The following is a 22,691-nucleotide window of genomic DNA, read 5'->3' as shown; positions in this document are numbered from 1 at the left end:
AGGGTAAAAGGAGCCGAAGGGATGAATATAAGAGGAGACTTGGAAGCAGGGCGACAGCACTGTGCTAGAATGAGGAGTCACGGAGACTCCTGCTCCCTAAGAAGAGGGTGACATTGCCAATGGTGGGTTGTGAACCAATGAACAACCACCACAGAGCATCTTCTACGTGCAAGATACTGTGCTAGGCACCCCGGGTGGTGTAAGGAGGTTGGACGTGGACCCTGCTCCATGGCTTGGCTGGGGTGGCAGAACTAGTATCTGCTAAGAGGTGAGCCAGATACAAGGTAGGGTGCAGTCAGGAATAACGTGTAGGGGGGGCACAGCCTGAGCGAACCTGCAGGGAGGGACTGGGCAGTGGCGGGCAGGAAGCCAAGAGAGAGCCGCCGTATCTCAGATGGGGGGGGTGACAAGCTCCCTGTCCCTAGAACTCAAGGAACGTGGCATTGGAGGCCTACCTCATCAAGCCCCACAGCTACGTGGGGCTGACCTGCACAGCCTTCCAGAGAAGGGAGGCAGGAGTGCCAGGCGTGCGGCCCGGGGGCCCTGGCCAGAACCCCTCACCAGAGCCCGAGCCCCTGGCTGATCAGCAGCTCCGCTTCCGCTGTACCACAGGGAGACCCAGCATCTCTCTGTCCTCTTTCCACATCAAGGTGGGCACCGGGGGAGGGCCGTGGGGGCGGACGCGCCTAGACGCAGGTGCCTGGGGCGGGGGGGGGGGGGGTGTGTGTGAGTGGAAGCGGATCCAGAAAAGGGGTTCAGGGGAGGTGGGAGGAGGGGACCGGAAGGCCTCAGAATCCTAGGGGTTCCCAGATGTCTCTGAGGAACTCCAATGTCCCCCCAGAACAGCGTGGCCCTGGCCTCCATCCAGCTGCCGCCCAGTCTGTTCTCGTCCCTTCCGGCTGCCCTGGCTCCCCCTGTCCCCCCAGACTGCACCCTGCAACTGCTGGTCTTCCGAAATGGCCGCCTCTTCCGCAGCCACGGCAACACCTCTCGCCCTGGAGCCGCTGGGCCTGGCAAGAGACGCGGTGTGGCCACCCCCGTCATCTTTGCTGGAACCAGTAAGGGACTAAGCTCCCCGTGCTGCACGGAGTGCTCCCAAGTGTCTGCCCAGTGCCCCTTCCCCCTGCCCTCCCCTCACCCACAGCCCCCCTAACGCCCTGGGGGAGGGGGCCAAGGAGAGTGGCCCCTCAGCATTTCCCAGGGGGATAAGGGACAGGGACGTCCTCTCAAGGAAGGGACTGCTGGAGAAAAGGCTCTGGAAGACATTGGAATTTATATCCCAGATCTGTCAAATTTCAAAAGGGTTACAAACACCCCCCCCACCCCGAGTCCTCTCGTCACCTTCCTGTCCCTCAGAATTACCTTCTCCCTTCCTTTCCCTGAGCCCAGCCATCACTCATTTGGCATTTAGAATGGGCCACCTCCCAGTGCTTTTTGATTCATCCTTGGGTCTCCCTGGTGAGACGGACAACCTGGAAGGCAGGGCCCGGACTGGCATCCAACTGCATCTGGAAGCCCAGCGCACGCCCTGCCCCGGGGGGGCCTTGCTGTCTTGCTGCTGCTTAGCTCTGTAGGGCAAGCCTCCCTGCAGCCTGGTTCTACCCTGGTTCTACCCCTGTGGACCTCCCTCTCCCCTGCAGGTGGCTGTGGTGTGGGCAACCTGACCGAGCCAGTGGCCATTTCGCTTCGGCACTGGGCTGAGGGGGCTGAACCTGTGGCAGCTTGGTGGAGCCAGGACGGGCCGGGGGGCCCCGGGGGTTGGAGCTCCGAGGGCTGCCAGCTCCACTCTAGCCAGCCCAATGTCAGCTCCCTGCACTGCCGGCACTTGGGCAACGTGGCCGTGCTCGTGGTGAGTGGGATGGCGGTGGGAGCTCGGGAGGACCAGGGACCAGGGAACAGGGGTGAGGTGGGGGTGAGGGTAGGGGTATTCTGATCCCCTGGAGCCACATTGAACTACAGAAAGGACAGCGGCCTCATCAGGCCTCGTGACTGTAGGATTCATGGGGAAATGTCCCTCTGGTCTTCCCCACACCTTTTCATCTTTCAGGAGACAGGGAGGTCCTGCCTCCACTCATCGAGACAGATGGATCTGGAACTACCCAGCCCGGTCTTCACATCCTGCACTCTCTGAGACCCAGATTGTTAAAGTGGGGGGAAAAAAATCTGGGACCATTTCTCCTTTCTGGTCACCCTCCTCACTCACTCCTGTCCGGCTCCCCCTCCCTCACATTTTGCAGCCCCCTTTCCCAGATCCTGAGCAGACGTGCACCTGGATTATAGACAGAAACCTCCCCCTCTTTCGTCATCTCTGATTTTTAGGCTGAGAAAAGTCCCCAGAGGGGCAAGAGACGAGGAGGGAGGGACTGGTAGATCATTAACACTACCTGGGACTGACTTTCTATGAGTGGCTGTCTCAGCACTTATGTCTTCGCCCACCTGGAGGGACGAGGGGCCGAAGCTGAGGACCAAAGCTGACCGGGCTTGGGAAGAGGAAGAATGGTGTGGGGGACTGGCCAGGACTCCATGGGGTGGCCTCTACCCCTGGCTTCCTACTACTTCCTCCTTCCTACTCTTTCCAGGAGCTGAGTGCCTTCCCCAGGGAGGCGGGGGGCTCCGGGGCAGGGCTGCATCCTGTCGTGTACCCCTGCACGGGCCTGCTGCTGCTCTGCCTCTTCTCCACCATCATCACCTATATCCTCAACCACAGGTGGGGGCCCCTGTGGAGGGGAGGGCGTGGAGGGAAGGCTGTGGGTCTCCCTGAGTACTGGCCAAGGGTTCCTTTCCCAAGTGGGCCCACATGCCGTTCCCAGGCTTGCCTAGCATTTTACTGGAAGGCTCTAGGGCTGGAAAACACATTGTGGGGGTTAAGCCCTCCCTGCCCTGGGGCCTCTCTCACATTCACACACATGCATGTGCACAGATATCTGCCTTCCCCCCTTGCTCTCCCAATGGCCTTAAGACCCCATGGGCCTGACCTTGGGTGGGTGGCCCATTAATTAAAGACTGTTTCTGGGGCAGCTCCATCCATGTGTCCCGGAAGGGCTGGCACATGCTGCTGAACCTGTGCTTCCACATGGCCATGACCTCCGCCGTCTTTGCAGGAGGAATCACACTCACCAACTACCACATGGTCTGCCAGGCAGTAAGCAGGAGAAGGGGCCGGGGGGCGCTCCAAGATGAGTGATGGCAGCCTAGGCACAGAGTCGGGAGGTGCAGGGGAAAAAACGGGGGCTCATGCTAATAGGCCCCAGCTGCACGGTTGTGTCCAGCCTTGCTGGGGTGGGGGCTGTGGGAGTCGGGGTGGTAAGAAGTAGAGAGACTACGAGATGGGTCTTCAAAGTGGAGATTGGGGATCTTCAATGGAGGAGAGGTCAGGGACAAGGCAGACAGCAACGGCAGGGTTGTGAAAAGTCCCCCAAGTGGGAGAGAAGCGTGGGGTGGAAGGAGAGAGGGTGACAGCAGGGACAGAACCCTGAGGAGGCTCAGGGTAGAGCTGGGGGTGGGACAGTGGGAGGAGGGGGAGAGTAACACTGCGGACTGGGGCCCCGGGGTGCTCCAGTAGTAGCAGCCTGGCCCCCCAGCCTCTGTGGCTTGACCCCGCAGGTGGGCATCACTCTGCACTACTCTTCGTTGTCCACACTGCTCTGGATGGGTGTGAAGGCCCGAGTCCTCCACAAGGAGCTCACCTGGAGAGCGCCCCCTCCACAAGAAGGGGACTCGGCCCCGCCTGCGCCCCGCCCCATGCTCCGGTACTCGCCTCCACCTGTCAGCTTTGCAAGGGTGAAGGGCTCCCAGGCGGTCAAGGACACCACCATCTGTTTTCCCAGGGTGGAGGCAGGGCGGGTCCGAAGTCCTGGGTGAGCACTCTCCAAAGAGAGAAGAGGCAAAGCCCTAGGTGGCACCAGGTTGCCCAAGGCCATGGAGTGGGTGCGTCCTTAGGGCTTTTCAGGGCTGACAAGGCCAGGGAAGGAAGTGACTCCAAAGGGCATTGGGTAGGGATCCTGGCAACCCGAGTGGCACCCTGACTTCTATACTGTTTCAAGTGAGAGAACAATTCTGGCCTCTGTCCCTTAGAACAGTCATGGCCAAGTCCCCTAGGAACCTACTGAGCCTGCAAAAAAAATCTGAGAGAATTTAAAGGGGAAAGAGGATGGGACAGAGACCCCGAGTCAAGGCTTCTGAGCATCTGTTTCCAACCCACTTGGTTCCCCACATCTCTGACCCCAAACCCCATTCCTCTCCAGGTTCTATCTGATCGCCGGAGGGATCCCACTCATTATCTGCGGCATCACGGCTGCGGTCAGCATCCACAACTACCGGGACCACAGCCCCTAGTGAGCGCCGCCGCCTGCCTGCCCCATACCTACCCGCCCCTACACCGGATGCCTTCTTCTTCACTGGCGGGGGCACCTGCAGGCCCACCCGGCCAGTGACCCAACCCAAACCCACGCATGTTGCCTAAGCCAGTCTCTGCCTTGCCACTCACCATGTCCTATGTCCCCAACCACCCAGCCACCTCAGACATGCTCCCTGTCCTCACCCACTGCCTGTGTCTCCCCTCAGCTGCTGGCTGGTGTGGCGTCCAAGCCTAGGAGCCTTCTACATCCCGGTGGCTTTGATTCTGCTGATCACCTGGATCTATTTCCTGTGTGCGGGGCTGCGCTTAAGGGGTCCTCTGGCACAGAGCCCAAAGGGGGGCACCAGCAGGGTCTCCCTGGAGACAGGGGAGGAGCTGAGGGGTTCCACCAGGCTCAGGAGCAGCGGCCCCCTCCTGAATGACTCAGGTTCCCTTCTGGCTACTGGGAGCGCTGGGGTGGTGACACCCGGGCCCCCGGAGGATGGTGACGGCCTCTATTCTCCGGGAGTCCAACTGGGGGCGCTGGTGACCACGCATTTCCTGTACCTGGCCATGTGGGCCTGTGGGGCTCTGGCCGTGTCGCAGCGCTGGCTGCCCCGGGTGGTGTGCAGCTGCCTATATGGGGCGGCGGCCTCTGCCCTGGGACTCTTCGTCTTCACCCACCACTGCGCCCGGCGCCGGGACGTTAGGGCCTCCTGGCGTGCCTGCGGCCCCCGGGCCTCGGCCTCCCGCGCCTCACCCCGGGCCGAGCCCGCCGCCCCAGAGGACGGTTCCCCCGTACTCGGAGAGGGCGCCCCCTCCCTCAAGTCCTCCCCGAGCGGCAGCAGCGGCCACGCGCCGCCCCTGGGCCCCTGCAAGCTCACCAACCTGCAGCTGGCCCAGAGTCAGGTGTGCGAGGCGGGGGCCCGCGGGGAAGGGGAGCCGGAGCCCGCGGGCTCCCGGGGCGGACTCGCTGCCCGCCACCCCAACAACGTGCACCACGGGCGCCGCGCGCACAAGAGTCGGGCCAAGGGGCACCGCGCGGGGGAGGCCGGCGCCAAGAACCGGCTCAAGGCGCTGCGCGGGGGCGCGGCGGCCGGGGCGCCCGAGCTGCTGTCCAGCGAGAGCGGCAGCCTGCACAACAGCCCGTCCGACAGCTACCCGGGCAGCAGCCGCAACAGCCCGGGCCTGCAGCTCGAGGGCGAGCCCATGCTCACGCCGTCGGAGGGCAGCGACACGAGCGCCGCGCCGCCCCCCGAGGCCGGCCGGCCGGGCCAGCGCCGCAGCGCCAGTCGCGACAACCTCAAGGGCGGCGGGGCCGGCGCGCCCGAGCGGGACAGCAAGCGGCGCTCGTACCCGCTCAACGCCGCCAGTCTCAACGGCGCGCCCAAGGGGGCCAAGTACGACGACCTCGGCGGGGCGGCCGCGGCCGCGGGCGCCTGCATGAAGACGGGCCTCTGGAAGAGCGAGACCACCGTCTAGGGCGGGGGCGGGCGACCCTGTGGGACACGCGGCTTCCCTGGGGCCCTAAAGACGTCCACCGGTGCGTCAGCAGGTTTGAGGGAGACACACCGGCGTTAGTCCCGGAGGCTGGGGAAAAGGACAGGCGGAAGGCCTGCCACCGCCCTGAGCGCCGTCCCTCCGGGGTAGCGACGATCCCAGGACCGCGAGCGGGATACATTTCCGTCCCAGCCCAGGCTAGTTTGGGCAGTCGACTCGGTGCCGTCCAGGGTAGTGGGGGAAGGTGCTGTCGGCCCCCAGGTGGGCCCCTCCCTAGGTACTCCCCACATCTCATCCACCCTGCCTCCCTGGTGGCCGTCCGCCGCATCAGGAAAACACAGATGCCGGGAGCTTGAGAACCGTGTTCTCTCCTCACTGCCCTCCTCCGCAGTCGGCCATCTGTGCCTAGATCCTAGGGCCTCTCCCCCACCCAGCTTTCAGCCAACTAGGCGGCCAGCCTAGCAGATGCGCCAGGTGGCCAGGACCCATAGGTGCTGCTTTTAAGATAAACTATGCAAGAGAAGGTGGAACAGTGTGCAAGGCAGCCCTGGAGATGGCCTTCTAGGGAAGGGGTGCACGATCCAGGACGGACACGTCCCACAGGAGTGGTGCACAAACCATACAGCAGGGCTTTAGAGGTGGTGCCTCAGGACAAAGCCAAGGCCCTGCGCCTAAGAAGCTGCCTCTGCCAGATACCCAGGAAAGATCTGAGGCAAGTAGAGAGTAGTGCTTAGATTTGGAGTTGATCGCAGTCCTGCCCTAAACCTGACCCTATAAACAGTGCTCTGAAGAGAGGCGCCACCACAAGGCCGCAGGCGGGGCTGGAGAAGCACTTACTGTTCCATGACAAGACCCACATCCCCAGTCTCCACCTGCCAACACCGAGGTACTGGGGAAGAGCACTTCCCTGCCTCCATGAGGCCATATGCAAGGACCATTCCAAGAATTTGATCTCTAGCTCCATATTAGGGAGAAACCTCCCCAACATCGAACCGGCTTTCTGCCTCACAGAAGCCCAAGCTGAATCCCCCAGGGCAGCAGGTAGGGTCCCTGCGGCTCACGTGGAGCCTGTGCCTTCACTACTTTCAAACACCAGCACCCATATTTCCCCCAACCTAAAAGCAACCACCAGCCTTTTACTACAGGACCCAGTGAAAAGTGGAGGGAAAGCTGAGCCCAGGGAAGAGGAACAGGAAAACCAGACCTGGTCCAGGTCCCCTCTCAGTGTCCATATTCCCGCAGTCTGATCACCAAGGCAAAAGACAAAAGGGAGGGGAGAAAACCCACACACCTTGGGATGAATCCTGTTATTTATGCTTGCTGCACAGACAATATTAGACCAAAAAAAAAAAAAAAAAAAAAAAGCTTCGTATTATTCTTCCACGTACGCTGGCTGTTTACATACCCTGCCAATGCCTTAGCACTGGAGAGCTTTTTGCAATACGCTGGGGAAAAGGGAGGGAGGGGATGAAAAGTGCCAAAGAAAACATGTTTTTAAAAGCTCGGGTTTTATACAATAGAATGTTTTCTAGCAGATGCCTCTTGTTTTAATATATTAAAATTTTGCAAAGCCCTTTGAGCTATATAACTTTAGTCCACCCACGGTCCTTTTGTTATGAGGTAGAGGATTTTGTGACCCCTGTACATGAGAACCCACCCATGCCTGTAGACGGACGCAGGATCAAGAGGTGCCTAGTTCCCCTCCTCTGAGGGCTGATAGCATTCGCAACGCCAACCGCTCCACGCCAGCAGGGAGGGCCCATGAGGCCTGCAGCAGCAGTGTACCCAAAGCCAAACCAGGAGAAAGCCTGACATTCTCCAGCCAGTCTAGGAGGGAAGCCATCCCTCATAATATGAATGTGTGCACCTTCCCCTCTGGGACCATCCCTCTGAGGGATGGGATTCTCTCCAACCCAGTTGTCCCTGCCTCGCTCCTGACTTCTACTCCAGGACCCAGGGTCCAATTAACTGCAGAGTCCCTTGGTTCCTTTAAACAAGGAAAACAAAACAAAACAAAACAAAACAACAAGCCTGCCTCAGGACTCATATACACTTATTTCTCCAGATAGGACAGGCCTATGATCAAGCTGCTGTCCAAATGGTGGGAGTGCTCCCTCAGATGCACATCAGGGAGGGTTAGAAACCCCCGTGGCAGCCTGTCTTGCAGCTTGAGCTTTCTGAAAGTCCCTAACTTCCTGAGGGGTACGCAAATACTGCTCTATTTCACTGTCAGAAATATCCTCGTCTCCGGTGGCCGTGGAGATAGGGGGTGGGGGACAGACCCGCTTTGGGGGCTTCAGCATGCAAGGTGGGAGGAGAAGGGCAGGACTGGCTGGCCGCTTGCCCTCGGGCACATCTAAGGAACTACTGGCCACCTCCTCTTCTCCCTGCCCTGGCCCCTGGCCCCGCCCTTGCCGCTCCCCCTCCCCGGCTTCCGGCTCTGCCGGTCCGTGTCGGAAGGCCTTGCGGACCAAGGTGTGGCGGTGCTGCAGGAGGTCGCCGACGTGCTTCACCACGGAGCGTCTGTCGAGCCTCAGCACCTGCAGCCAGGCCAGCTGCTCAGCCATCCGCAGCAGCACAGCCAGCAGCTCCTGCAGGCGGGAGGAGGCAGGGCACGGCAGGTCCACGTTGGCCAACTTACAAAACCGGGCGAGGGAGCACGTCAGACGCTCCGAAGGCTGCAGCGACTGCCAAGCCACGAAGGTAGCCGCAGTGATGACGGGCAAGGGATGCCGCCCGGTCACCAGCCACGTCTCATCCGCCAGCTCCACCAGCTGCAGTGTGCGCGACAGCATCTTCTCTTTGTCTTCCACGTATTTGGCTGGTACGGATGGGGAAGCTTGGAACAGTCTGAAGCTGAAAGAACCAAAACGAGAGTCTGGGCTCCGTGCCTATGGGGGGGGGGGGGCTGCTCTGCCAAAGTGAGGAAAAGCAGTCTACTCACGACGGGCAAGCTAGTCTCTCCCCTTGGAACACTCAAGCTCGCTGGGCAGCGAGTTCCTACAGGTGCTGAGAGAAGACGGGGAGTGTTCTACTTGTGCGGTGAAGGGCAGGAGGACCCACAAGGAAGCGCACGTTTGTCAGCACCCCCGTCAGCCATTATTCTGAGCGCTTTCCAAATGTTCTCCTTTCATCTCCTCTACACCCCATTATATGCATTTATAGTTAAAAAAAAAAACAGGCCCATAGTCATCCAGCTAGGAAGTAACCAAGCAAACCAAAACCAACACCACTTGACACTGACAGCCTTTGTTTTCTACAGTATTTTTCAGAGAAAAAGGAAACACAGCTACTTAGGAGAAAAAAAAAAAAAGGCCCAAGCTTCTGCCTCCAGCCCCATCACTAACATCGTCTCACCTGCATTCGCAGATGATCCTGCTGAGGCAGGGCTGTTACACACAGCCAAGCGGGCCACGCACAACAGGAGAGCTGCAACTCAGCAGCCCCGTGCCAAGGCTAACACCCACTTTGCCTACAACATTAGGCTGCAGTAAGGCCAAAGGGATTTGGAAATGGCAGCAGTTTAGAACTGTAAAACGGAATTAACCTTATTAATACTAGACACGAGGGAGGGAGAATACATTTTTCTCCCAAATCCCTTTCGAGGGGCTTTGGTGAAAAAGAGCCAGCCACAGGTCAAAGGACACAGGTCTAAGGAGCCAGCCCATCCCAGGGTTTCCCAGCGGGCGAGTACCTGCTGCAGTAAGTCTTCACCAGGTCTGCCAAGCACAGAGATGGCACATCCAGCCCCAGGAGCTTCACTATCTGCATGTAGGTGCCAGAAAACACATCCAGATCTGCATACAACAGGGTGCAGATGGTTCCCATGGTGAGGGGCCAATTATGCTGCCGGCAGGTGATTAAGACACAGCACCCAACTAACACCTCCTTCTTCTGCAGCCTGGCAGCACGGATTCCAGAGTGCCGGTAGGCCTGCTGGTAGTAGGCAACTGCTGTGTCCTCAAATGTCGATGGCAACTGCAGGACTCGGCAGAGGTCTCTCACTCGGCGGAGACCTAAGAAAGCCCACCGCAGGAGTTAAGAGGGGTCGAAGGCGCTACTGTGCAGCTCCTAGCAATTTTTGCTAAACTTGCCTCCAACACCAGATGCAAGAATAATGCACCTTTCTACGATGACAAGAGTGACATTTGGTGAGGTCATTCTAAAGACAAATCTGTGGAAAGAGTCAAGTTTAACCCACCATTCTTTGGAGGCTGGCTTGATTCAGAGCCAAGCCAATGTATGATCTGGGATGCGCGGCTCTACCTCTAACACGGCCCGGCAAACCCAAACTGTACACTGAATTAGAACTGTATGCTCTTAGAACCACCTCCATTCCTTATTTCTATTTACCATTCTCTTCTACTCTACCGTACACAATAATGCTGAAAAGCAAGAGGATGGGCTGGGCCATCAGGAGAATTTTCTTTAAGGTCACCACATCACAAAAGGTTGATTCTCACCTCGTTGCTGGCTGCGACTAACTTGTTCGTTTTCCCCTGTGCTTCGGGAATAGGTTACTTCTGAAAGATAATGGACAAGAAACAGCTTGTTTAGCCTTTATTCTCCAGACCCCTGGCCTCCCACCACACAAAACCAGAGAGAAATCGTATCATTAGGCTCTGCTCCCTGTCTCACAGAAGGTACCCATTTTTGCGCATTAAAAGTCTATCCAGTCTTCTATGTCCACAAGCAGTATCAAATACAGAGACTGAGGAAGGTTAGGAGTGCACTAAAGTGGCTCTGAGTGTTCCAAATTTTCAGCCCTCCCTCCTGCATATCCAATCCAGGCAATCTTCCTGACTGTTGATTTTGAGGGCTGCACTGGCCAGGGACTCAGAAAGCAAAGAAAAAAAAGGATGTTTTTGCCAATTAGTACTAAAGACTACTTCGGGGGTAATGATTTGTCCGTATTTGTAAAGAATTGACCCACAATCCTTCCATCACACCCAGACTAGGTAAATTGAGTGGAACTTTGTTTCTCTTTGTTTCACTTGGTCAACGTTTACTATTCTCTCTCTCACTCTCTCTCTCTCTCTCTCTCTATACACACACACACACACACACACACACACACCTGGATGCCAGATACCGCACTAGGTGCTAGAAAAACACAGATGAAGGGCAGTCCCTGAGCTCCTGCAGCTCACTCGGTCACTTTCTCCCGTAGTTTAACGCACACGTGACGAGAGGGCGCGAGAGGAATCAGAGGAGTCTGACGTCAATCCCTCACCACCCCAGGCTATACCCACGGCCCGGGAAGGGCCGGCACAGATACCTCGGAGGTTGCCTTCGTCGCTGAAGGTGGTAGTAAGGACCCCCTCGGTGACCACGCAGCCACAGTCTGAGCACACCAGCTGGCTCTGCGAATAGTGCGAGTCTTCCACGAGCTCAGTGGACCCGCAATCGGGGCAGTGGCCGCCGCCCGGCATCTCACAACCCAGAGCCGCGGAAGCCTTCAGGTATGCACTCCTACGTCCGCGACAGCAACAGTGGAGACGCAGGAACTAGGAGGGGAGCCTTCTAAGCGCTGCACCTTTCTCTTCCGGCCAGAGCAATCGCGGTATACGTAGGTAGTTCTGTCTGCCGACTACGCGTCACTTCCGGTCCATATCTCTGCGGGCTCGGGTAGAAACGTGAGCGAGGAAAGAAGGTTCCTGGTGCGGACCCCGTCTTCGCGTTGCCTGGTATCTGCGGTCAGTTTGACTGGGGGTTGAATTTGGGTGAAATATCTACCTACGTGGACACACTTAACAGACAAGAAATTGTTGCCGTTCCCACAACTCTCCTTTCTGAAACTCTAGGAGAGTCGTAGATTCTCCGTTTCTCTTTGGTAACAAATGTTGATTTTGGCCATAGTACTGTTTGCCTAAACGGCAGAATATTATAGTGAGAGAGCAGGAAATTGTGTTCCACTCTCCAGAGCGGCTTTTCCCAGGCAAGTTGTTTCCTCTCTTGGCAGTCTGTTTTTCTAGAATGAGGGAGTTGAATGAAAATCCAGAGTGGCAAACACAATGCTTTCAGAGGCTAGGCAAGGAATATTTAAGGAGTTGGGAGTGGAAGAATATGGGGGTGGTGAGGCTTTGGGCAAACTGGAGGCCTCAAGCAGATTTAGGTGTTTTTAAAAGCTGAGCTTTAAGATACTCCAAGATTCTGACTCAAAGTTCCTAACTTGGTACAGTATAGATCAAAGAATCTTGAGCAAAATTGTGCCTCTAGTTACGCTATCACAGAAACAAAGCTTACACATTTAAATTCTGTCTGTTATGTTTGAATATAAATTAAAAGTCACCAAAAGAGAGTATTTTCTAAGTAAATCCTAATTGCACTCATGAAGAATAAAGATTTTAATGCTTAAAAGTTTTAGAATCAGCTATGTCTGAACAACAAGAACATTGAGTTAAATGACAAGTACCACCAGAAGCCTGTCCCTTATGACTCCAAGAAAGCAGATGGGAGTCAGCACAGCAAGTGCCTAAAGTGTATGTGGAGAATTTGTTTCTTGGGCTGACAGTAAAGAATTTCAGGTAGGCTCTTGGCATTAGCAGATTTTAGGAACTGTTGTGGGCTCAATTTCAACCTTACATTGGGGGTTGAGGATGGAAATGTAAGATCAGCACTTTCCACTGAGAACAGAAAATGAATGGACAGCTCTATGCAGAATGAATTGAGGAATAAGGATGCTTTGTCAGACCTTAACAAAATGGGATACTCCCATGAGGAATAAGATACAGGTTACAGCTGCCTTCCTTAGAAGACTAATAAATTATGCATTCTAGAGAATTTTCATAAACTAATAAACTAATAAAACTAGTTATCAATCCCTCACCACCCCAGGCTATACCCACGGCCTGGGAAACTAGATAAAACTAATAAAAAATGGAGCTTATTAGTCTGAAGAGACAGGTGACATAATGACCATATACCCAGAGAGTCCTCAGAGGATTTGGGCCTCAAAAAGAAGGGGATCTGATCAGACAGGGCTGTAGGTTCTTTTGAAAGAGCTATGATCAGTGGTCAGGTACACAGGAATCCCTGTATGCCTGAGGAGACAGTGAGTTCCCTGGACCACAGTGGGGAACAAGGGCATTTCTGACACAAAGATTGCATTTTATCTACAATCCAAGCATCAGGTTTCTTTGCTTTTTTTTTTTGAGGGCTGCACTGGCCAGGGACTCAGAAAGCAAAGAAGGTCACTTACCTTTAGTATAAATTGGGAAGGAGGTGCTGTGCCTTACAAGAATTGTCCATTCAACAGAAGCCCCCGTGGCTCATAAGTTCCTTCCCTCTGCCCATGGCTATTCCCTAAACCTCCCCTGCTTTGTTACAGGCACAACAGAATTTCCTGCACCTTGGACCTCAGTGGGCTGGCAGGATGCCTTTCCACTGACCAGCTGTTAGTTGACCTGTGAACACAAAGCAGCCAGATTTCCATTTTCTCATTTTCCACACCAGCATCACGAGACTGTTAATGTACCTTGCTGAAGGGTTGAGGAACTGAAGGTATTGCAATAGAAATGAAAAATATATTTGTAAAATGGGAAATTTCATAAGACTCTCCTCACAGTTCAAGAGGAATGCATTAAAAAAAAAAAAAAAACAAACCAAACCAAAATACCTTCAAAAGTTGTCAGCCCCTTCTTTTCCAGTTTCTTTCCTTGATATCCAGACCTAAAGACACCACTCCATTCCCAAGAGATTTCTTTCTCACAGCATAGAACCTCTTCTCCTTTCTAGAGAAGTCCCACCTACTACCACAGGACTTGATCGTGCTGGAACATTCACCCCCTCCCCCCAACCAAGGGATGCAGTAATCCCCAACAGTCCACACCCTTACATTTGAATTACTCACTCTAGCCCCACACCACAAGGGAGATCAGCACAATAGCTTTGGGTGGGCACTGGCATTCCAAGTCCCCTTTCTTCTAGACTTGCCCACTAGAGTGAGGTATGTGATAAGGATTTACTTCTGGCTATCCAGCAGATAAATATTGAGACACACTTGCATGCTTATGTATGCACACACACACTTGTCAGAGACATCCATTAGTTTTAGACAATACCATCGACATCCTGATTGGACTGGAGAAATATGTCTCCAGAAGCAACATAACTGCATTGGGAGTGCTTCTTCACATTATCATACAGAACAGCATCGGACTCCTCTCATCCCCAGTTTTGTGCAGATCTTGACCCTAATTGCATTTAAAAAAAAAAAAAAGTGGGATTTTATTAGAATCCTCTACCCATGATAGAAGCCTCAAAATTCTGCTTTCCCCAACATTACTCATCATAAAGTGGAAGAGTGATTTTGTGATCCTCCAACCAGCACCTCTAAGGGGTAGAGAGGAGTGATTGTGTTTTCCAGTCACAAATGTGTGATACCATAAGAGAGCCTGGCCCTCAGATGCAAACAGGCTGGGAGGTAGGCAGGACCCAGGCCAGAAGGTGGCGCACTCTATTAAGACGTGTAAGTCGAGGGGACCCTGGTTGGCTCAGTCACCTGGCTGGCTCAGTCCACAGAGTATATGACTCTGGATCTTGGGGTCATGAGTTGGGGCCCCATGTTGGGGGGGTAGATTGTACTTAAAATTTTTTTTTAAAAGACTTGTAAGTCTGGGGTTCTCTACTTTCTTAGGAAGAAAGTGATTTATTTAGGAAATGGATTTGCCTTCCCCTGGAAATCAGGACAGACACAACATCCTTGGTGCCCTTCCTGCTGCTACAGACTCTTCTAAGAATTACCATCGTTCAGTGATAGTGATGATCTGTTTACCAGATGCTCCTCAAGCCCCTCTCCACCACGCCACCCCCCAGCTTGTGAAACTGGAATCATGTTTCTCGTCTCTGTATCACCAGTGCCCACATGGTGCCGGGCACATAGGCTTTTGGAATGCTGAGTGCCCAGAATGTGGGGGATTTGTGTAGAAAGCTCCTGGGGAGGGGAGGCTGTTGGAAGGGCTGCCCCAGCACGTCCCGATGTGAAATACTGACCTTAAGGCCACAGTTCTTTCCAGAAAGGTAGAGGAAGAGGGTTTTCTGATGGACAAGGAAGGCACTGACAGTGTGGGATGGAAGGAAGCTCTCACCAGTCCTCCCTCCGAAGAGGGATGTGTGTATTCTAGTTAGTTGTTTGCCTGTCCGGCTCTCCCTCTGCTTGCAAGTCTTTGTGGGAATGATGCGGCTCTCTCGGCCCCGTGTCCAGGGAGCCCCTCCTACAGTGAGGGCCGGCACTCGGCAAAGAGCTTGTCAACTCCTGTGACTACCCGTCCCCACGTCCCCACGCTGGGCGGGTCAGGAGCAACAAATAGACTAAATTTCTCAGAGGCAAGACGATTCTAATTTAAAATAAGTAACCGGGGAGAGTTGGGCCGCCTCCAGTCCTTAATCTGGCCTCACCCCTGGGCTCCTCCCAGCTCAGCTGACTGAAACGTTGTCACTCTAAGCCAGTTTCGCTCTGAGCCCAGGACACTCTCTCACTGTCACCCTAAGCCAGGCCGTGGCTCAGGCCGTGCAGTCTTTCTGACTGGATTTCCTTCCCATCACCTCAGCTCTTTGGTGGATACTCCTTCTTCTCTACCACTCATGGTGACACTGCCATGGCATATAGACCTAAATCCTGGCGCCAGCTAACTTCCCTTGCTCATATCCGCTTTCCTCTTTTGGGTTGTTTATTCCATCCCCACTACCCACTTTGCCTTTTCCGGGCGGAGGATTAATGTGTTCAGTTTCTTTCACTCCTAGGAACAAAGGCACCTGAAAACTCTAAGAAGGTGGTCACAGGCCACCACTCGCTGCCCAGACTGAGAGCATGAATACCAGTCAGCTTACTTACCTGGAACTTCCCTCCTCAGGGCAGCTGTGGCTTCGTTGGCCTCATCTGGAGGGGAAATTGAGTCACACCTGCCTGCTCCAACCCTCTAGGATTCCAAGAGAATCAGAACATTCTCTCTCTGACCCCCAAAGTGATCCTAGACTAGGGGTGAGCAAACTCTGTAAAGGGCCAGACAGCAAATATTTAGGTTTGGCAGATGGTAAGGTCTCTGTTACAACTACTCAGGTCTGCTTTTATAATGTGGGAACAGCCATAGACCATGACGTAAACGAATGGACATGGCTGTATTCCAATAAAACTTGGTGGGCACTGACATTGGAATTTCACGTCATTTTCATGTGTCATGAAATATTAATTTTTTTGTTAAAAAATGTAAAAATTCCAGTATTCAGTGTGGTGGTGTTGACAGGTGGTCATCATTCCGTACATTAGATCCCCAGACTCATTCATTTGACGTTAAAAAAAAAAAAAGTAAAAATCATTCTTGCCTCGAGGGCCATACAAAACCAGGAGGCAGGCTGTACTTGCTGACCTCTGTTCTCCATCTCCAGGTCAGACAGATGAGGAGTTCAAATCCGTTCTGAAGTACTCACTGTGTGACCCTAGGGGAACTAAAGTTCTGATGCCCAAGACTCAGTTTCCTCATCTGCATAATGGACATACTGTCTACCTTGATGAGAATTAGAAATAGGACATGTCGGTGCTTAGGGAACAGTAATAATGCAGTAAACGAGCCTTCCTTTTGCAGTCAGGGCTCCGCCTGAAGTGCACTTGCTAGGCAAAGTCAGGAGCAACTTTCACCTCTGTGAGGGCTTATCAGAGGCACCAGGGTGACTATTTCCAGGGCACCAAGACAGGTTTCTGCGTAAAAGAGTCGAGAGGCTGAGGACACTCCCTCGGGAGTGTTTGGGGCTTTGGAGTACGCTGGCCCCACAGAGCTGAAGGAAGCCTGTTTTGAATGCGAAGTAAAAGCTCCTGCCTTGCCAGGAGGGCGAAACTGCAGAGTCCCCAAGGTGACACCTGAAGAGAAGCCGAGGGAACAGGGTCCATCTGCTTAGAGACTGGGTTCCGGGGCTAAGGGAGCCTGTGATGTTTGGGCCACAGCTGAAGAGTCCTACCCACGCCCTGTTAGTGGCTGTTTTCCCTGGGGCGGGGGGCGGGAGGGGGCCTGGCTGGAAGTAACCTGGATAGCGTCTGCAGCCACCACGGCTCTTCTGTGGGTGTCGGGGGGGGGCAGGGGGAGAGGGTAGTTGGCTGGGGCACCTTCTCCCCCGGAATCACTCTCTGTCCTTGTTGCAGAACAGTATCCAAAGGCGTGCAGAAATGTTCAAAGCTATCCGTACTGTACTGCGTACTGCATGTTCCCATCTTCATTTTAAAGTGTATCTAAATACATAAGCTCCCCCCTCCCACCCAGGGAGCTTCATAAGCACTGCCTGCCTCTGTCTCTCTATAGTGTGACTTTTATCACGGAGCAAGAAAAAGTGTCTCCTCCCTTTCAAGAGGTTGGGGTCCTTGGAGCATGGACTATGGGTGGGAGGCAGGCAGACCTCGCATCTCATCAGGAAAGGCTCCGAGTCCTGGGAGAGCTGAGCTCAGGAGAAGATTCTCGGTGCTTCCCTAATACCCTCTACTCAGAAATGAATAAACAGAGTTGACTGAACCAGGGATTTGGCTCCCAGGTCTGGGGCAGTCTGAAGCCAATCTGAATTTAAATCATGTCCCCACAGTGAAACTTTTACTCTCTAGGAAATCAGGGGTGGGGTGGAGGGATCAAGGAAGGGACCTCATTCATATGCTCAGCCAAAAGTGCCCGGTGCCAAGGAAGAGGTAGCAGTTCTTCGCAGTGGGGGCAGAGAATTCAAATGATGTTCTTCTGGTAAATGCCATGGTCCCTGCAGGCCAAGATGAGGGGCGTGTCATAGGGATCAGAGATGTCCCATCCTCTGCTGGAGAAAGGACACTGGGACCTCTGGACCCCAGGCAAGGTGGCAGCCACAGGAATCCAGATGAGGGAAGCTCATGGGGTAAGAAACACTGGTCACTCCCTAAGAGAGGTTTTCTTTTTTTTTTTTTTTAAAGATTTTATTTATTTATTTGACAGAGAGAGACACAGCGAGAGAGGGAACACAAGCAGGGGGGAGTGGGAGAGGGAGAAGCAGGCTTCCCGCAGAGCAGGGAGCCTGATGCGGGGCTCGATCCCAGGACCCTAGGATCACGACCTGAGCCGAAGGCAGATGCTTAACGACTGAGCCACCCAAGTGCCCCGAGAGGTTTTCTTTAAGAAGACATTTTTATTGCACCCACATGAAAGTACAGACACAAATCTTTGAAAGGTAGTACCATTTTATTTAGTGTTGTAGAAATTTTAGGTTACTTCTTAAAAACAAAACCAAAGAAATTAAAAACTCCCAAACTAACAAGGCAGGAAATTATTTTATAATCCAAAAATGCTGGGCGATCTTTCAATCGGAGGGTGGAAGAAGTCAAGTTAGTAGCTCATATAATAGATAGTGAGAAACCACAGAGTCGAGGTTGGTATGACTACTAGGAGGCTAAATTCTCCACCTAAGGCAATTAATCTGTCAGCCTTGAGGGATCATTAATTCGTAGTTCTCAAAAAGAAAATAAAAAGATCGATTGGGAATAGGGACTCAGGGAGGGAAGATCCTGCCTAATTTAACATTAAATTGCCTCTGGCCTTCAATTGGGTATGTGGCTGAGTGTCATAGGCCCTCCTCCCTCTCTGCCCTTTTGAGCTCCCACTGTTAGCAAAGCTGGAAACCACACACACACACACACACACACACACCCTATTCATGTGCACACACCTCCCACTCAGGGTCAAGAGCTCTTCCTCATGGCAAAGGGCAGACTTTCTTGTTCCTCCACTGTGATATGCGTTAACACAGGAATAAAATGGAGGGCAGGAAACCTGTCAAAGTCCAAGGAATGAGATGATAGGAAACAGGCAAAGGATTGACATTTTTTTCAGGAGGCTGACCTCCAACTGAAGTTCACTGCAAGGTGTTCAGTGTTTAATCTGATGCTTCCCTTAAGTACTGACTGCTCTTTCTGGAGGCAGCCGGGCAAGGCCAGGAAAACACCTGCTCCCGCTTCTCCAGAACACAGCTTCCTCCCAGTGTCCTTCCATCAGGTTGGCATTTCTAGCAGCCAGAGGCGAGTCCCAACTCTCCTCCTAGGTGAGCGCGCGCCCTCCGACACGTGCCGGGCACAGGAGCTCCAACACTCCAATTCACCAGCCCCTGCTAATAGCTCAGGGCAGACTAAAGCTTCTCCTAGATAAATCCTCCCCCAAAGTAGAGCCCTCCAGGACACTCATTACCTCATGCCCTCCAGGTTAGCTACTTTGAGAGGTGCAGGAATGCTATAAATTGGATTTTTTTCCCCAGCAGTGGTAGAAGCCAGACACCCTTGAAGTAAATTGTCCTTCTTCCTCCAGAGTCCCCAAGTGGCATTTCAGAGCACAGGAATTCACTCTTCTACCCAGACATCCCTCTCAAACACTGACCGAGTTACATACCCGAGGTCCTAGTGGCAGATAATATCTCCAGACCAAGCACCTCTCGTGAACAATGCAGGTCTCCACACCAGCTCTTCTAAGGAGAAATCATTCAGAGCACCCCTGCTCCAGTGCCCTTGGGTTATCACAGTCAAAATACATTTTTAAGTAAAAAACCTATTGAGGAACGAATATATATACATGTACGTTTTCAGAGTTGAGGCGAATACATGGTTCTCTTTATAGGTATGTAAATAATTCTTATAGCACTACAAAAATACAAGTCATCTGGGAAGTTTACAGTGGTCCCCACTCCTGTAAGAGTATTAAATAAAACAGCTACAGATAATCAAAAGCTGATTAATCAAGTTATAGTATCACCCTTCAGATTAAAGTGCTCCGATATAACTAACATTGCAGCCAACGTGTGATCCTGAAAAGGGGTTCTGCTGCCAACCGTCCTGCCTCTTTACCCTCCACAGAACAAGAACATACAGAGAAGAGACCCCCAGTCTAATAACTGTTGTTGCCTCAAGCCCTGCCCACCGCGCTGGCCTGTGATCTTCTTCCGCCCCGGAGAGAGGTCAAATTTTGATAAGAGTCTGTCACAACCAGGAGGGAAAAAAAAAAAACGAGCAACACAGAAACATTCTAATTCCAGTATTAGGTTCCGAACAAGGAAACTACCTGAGGAATCCGAACTGGAGCTGTTAGTTCAGAAGCGTCCTAGCTTTAAAAAATAGGTGTGTTCTTCTAGATTTAAAAATACAGCCAACCAAAACTAAGTGTTAATCTTCTTGCTCTTCGTAATTTTGTAACAAGGGTTGGTGGGGGGCGGGAATCGCCAGGAAGTGTTGCTGAGGAAATCAGGGAGCCAAGCAAAGGCACTGGGGAACAGGCCACAGGAGTCCTACTGAGATGATCCCATACCTGGTGGAACCGAGTAAATGCTTGGGCCACCCGATCCCTTCTCAAGCACTGACGAGGCCACTCTAGCCAGCAGGAACCTGGCTACCGGCTACCGTGAGCCTTTGACCAACCCCCGTTAAGTGAGTGCAAAGTGAGGAATTCCCTCTTCTGCTTCTCACGTCCCCACAGACACGCCCTATGGACCGATCAGGAGCACACTGTAAGGCTAAAGAGTAGTGCAGCTGGTGCTTAGAAAAGGCAGCTTGTTCCAAATCTACAAGGCACACTCAGAGGCTTTCTTTAACCTCCCCTGCTTCGGTCAAATCAACAAGACCAAGTCCAAGAAGCCCAGAGGTTTACACGGTATCAAAACTTAGCACCTGCAGCCAAACATCACCCTGAGCTACTCAGAAGCCAAGCAAGTATGTGCCCGGTCCTTCTCATTTCACCCCACACTTCACTGATGGGGCGGGGTGGGAGGAGGAGTACGTAGTTTTAAATGTCAATATCGAAGAAAGAAAATCCCAATGTTAAATACACGAATAACCCTGCGCCATCTGAGTCTCTGGGCCAGGAGCAGATCTTATGACCACATCTCTGGTCAGAGCATAAAACATTTACAATATACTTAAAGGCACAGTGGCATTTAAAAATAAAACCCTGGGAATGTACAGTAAAAGACTCATTGTAATAATTAACCTGGCTACAGTTGGTGGGACTGACTCTTGCCAGATAACAGGCAAGGGAGGCAGCTGGTGACTTTGAGCCTGTATGCTGGTTATCAGGCACACGGAGCCCTTGGCCTCAGGAGCAGGTGGAAACCAACTCACAAAACAGTCTCCGTCTCCTAGGCTGACGATTCACATCTTTCCTGCCTTTTTGCCGACCTGAGCCGGAATACGGAGGATGTTGGGGGTCTCCTCCATGACCCTGACGAGCAGATTGTCAATGTAGTCTTCCAGCTCGCGAACCTGAAACTCCTTCTTGCTTATCGTCTCCTTCTGTTTGAGGACCAACTGGATCAGCTCATCGTGGGTTAGCTGTGCATAAGCAAAGGCGGGGTCCGAAGGGTTGTATTTCTTTAGAAGGGGAGACAGGGGGAGAAAAAGTGGTACAGTCAGCAAAGAAGGCAAATATCGAAAAGAAATCTAAAAGAGGAAAATGTTATTAGCGATCGGAGTCTCCTGGGAATGTGTTTTCAGTTCAGGTGGAAAACCGGTTTATTGACAAAGTTTTCTGTAAAGGATCAGAGAGTAAATAGTTGAGGCTTTGCAGGCCATATATGGCCTGTGTTGTCTGTTCTTCTTTGTTGGTTCGTTTGTTCTTTCTGTCTTATGACTTTTTAAAAATGTAAAAACCATACTTGGCTCACAGGCTACAAACCCCTGGATTAGACTCTGGATTTGAGGTTTTAGGAAATGTAACAATTGGAGGTCTCTGGACACTAGGAGCTGGCACAACGAAATATCAATGCGAAGCTGAGAGCCCCAAGCTAAGGTGGCCCATGAAGAAACCCTAGTGACAGAAGGTGCGGGAGACGATGCTCACCCATCACCACCCCACGCAGCTGCTCATCCTGGACTACCTGCTACACTCAGAAGGAGTCCACGGGTAGGCTGATGCACTGGCCACTCAGAGACCCCACTTTAAATCATTTCATACTCGAGACATGTGCAGAGTCAGAGCTAAGTGCCACGGTGGCACATCACCCAGTCAGCAGCTCAGAATCGTGGCGCACCCTCTGGGCACACAGCGGCCAGTGCCAGGGCTGAGCGGCCCCACTCTTGCCAAGAGCAGGAGCCCTAAGGAGTTACTCCATCAGCATTTATAATCTGGGATGACTGGAGTCCAGCTGCAAAGTGACCAGGCCCAAACCGTGAGGAAACACAAGATAAGGATTGAATGAGAAGTACCACGTCATACCAAGTCTCCAGCTGGAGAAGCTAAGTCAAGAGCAGAATCATCATTCACTCTTTTGACAACATGATAGAAGGCGCTGCTCAGTGCAGCGACGTAAGCTGCCTACACGCTAGCCAGACATCAGAGAGAAATCCCATCCGTCTTATCCTGGCTCGGAAGGAAAGCACAGGGCTCGTAGTCCCAGCTTAGAAGCACACACTGACAATTCCATGAACAGAGCAGGTTTTCACCTAACACAGGCTACACGGAAACAGGCAAGATGTTGGACTACTTTTTCGAAAAACCACTTCTCCCTTAATCCTTTTGTTGTTTTTGTTTTTTAACTTGTTGAAGGCACACATTCCTCTGGACCTCAGTCACCCTATTAGTAATTCTGAAACCATCTTCAACCAAAAAGTTGAGCGTCTGGAAAAGGATTCTGGAGACTGGTTGTACAAGGTGAACGTACTTAACGCTACTGATCTGTACACTTAAAAACGCTCGTGATCCCTTATGCACTATTGCTGGGAATGCAAGCTGCTGCAGCCACTGTGGAAAACAGTACAGAGGTTCCTTAAAAAATTAAAAATAGAATTGATCCAGTAATCCCGCTACTAGGTATTTACCCAAAGAATACAAAAACACTAATTTGAAAAGATACATGCACCCCTATGTTTGTTGCAGCATTA

The 22,691-nt window shown here is 52.8% G+C and overlaps 3 protein-coding genes across 5 annotated transcripts in view; 1 reads left to right on the top strand and 2 right to left on the bottom strand.

Annotated features, from left to right (window-relative positions):
- Nucleotides 1-7,090, top strand: part of ADGRA2 (adhesion G protein-coupled receptor A2) — a 32,957-nt gene extending 25,867 nt beyond the window's left edge. Inside the window, exons 12-19 of the mRNA XM_032413414.1 lie at nt 426-650; nt 842-1,058; nt 1,641-1,849; nt 2,580-2,707; nt 3,019-3,142; nt 3,604-3,749; nt 4,245-4,334; nt 4,564-7,090. Of these exons, the coding sequence (XP_032269305.1) occupies nt 426-650; nt 842-1,058; nt 1,641-1,849; nt 2,580-2,707; nt 3,019-3,142; nt 3,604-3,749; nt 4,245-4,334; nt 4,564-5,818 (2,394 nt within the window). The 3' untranslated portion in view covers nt 5,819-7,090. The remainder of the gene's footprint in view (nt 1-425; nt 651-841; nt 1,059-1,640; nt 1,850-2,579; nt 2,708-3,018; nt 3,143-3,603; nt 3,750-4,244; nt 4,335-4,563) is intronic.
- On the bottom strand, nt 5,848-11,415 carry BRF2 (BRF2 RNA polymerase III transcription initiation factor subunit). The gene is made up of 4 exons (XM_032413415.1): nt 11,115-11,415; nt 10,300-10,359; nt 9,531-9,852; nt 5,848-8,692 (listed from the first exon to the last, which is right to left on the bottom strand). Exons 1-4 carry the CDS (start codon nt 11,266-11,268, stop codon nt 7,963-7,965), a joined length of 1,266 nt encoding a protein of 421 aa, XP_032269306.1. The 5' UTR covers nt 11,269-11,415; the 3' UTR covers nt 5,848-7,962.
- Nucleotides 11,416-17,999: 6,584 nt separating this feature from the next.
- Nucleotides 18,000-22,691, bottom strand: part of RAB11FIP1 (RAB11 family interacting protein 1) — a 31,542-nt gene continuing 26,850 nt past the window's right edge. For all 3 annotated transcript variants that reach the window (XM_032413477.1, XM_032413478.1, XM_032413479.1), the window contains one exon: nt 18,000-21,182. In XM_032413477.1, coding sequence (XP_032269368.1) covers nt 20,964-21,182 — 219 coding nt within the window. In that variant the 3' untranslated portion in view covers nt 18,000-20,963. The remainder of the gene's footprint in view (nt 21,183-22,691) is intronic.

The sequence above is a fragment of the Phoca vitulina genome, unplaced genomic scaffold, assembly GCF_004348235.1.
Source record: "Phoca vitulina isolate PV1807 unplaced genomic scaffold, GSC_HSeal_1.0 scaffold15, whole genome shotgun sequence".
Lineage (NCBI taxonomy): Eukaryota > Metazoa > Chordata > Mammalia > Carnivora > Phocidae > Phoca > Phoca vitulina.
Note: the sequence above shows the minus strand (reverse complement) of the source record. Positions and strands in the feature narration are given on the sequence as shown.

What these genes read in the sequence shown, in the direction of transcription:
- BRF2 (XM_032413415.1), bottom strand. Translation starts at nt 11,268, where the DNA reads ATGCCGGGCGGCGGCCACTGCCCCGATTGCGGGTCCACTGAGCTCGTG. An exon ending in CGACGAAGGCAACCTCCGAG is followed by an intron (nt 10,360 to 11,114) that starts GTATCTGTGCCG and finishes ATTATCTTTCAG; the next exon opens with AAGTAACCTATTCCCGAAGC. An exon ending in TAGTCGCAGCCAGCAACGAG is followed by an intron (nt 9,853 to 10,299) that starts GTGAGAATCAAC and finishes GGGCTTTCTTAG; the next exon opens with GTCTCCGCCGAGTGAGAGAC.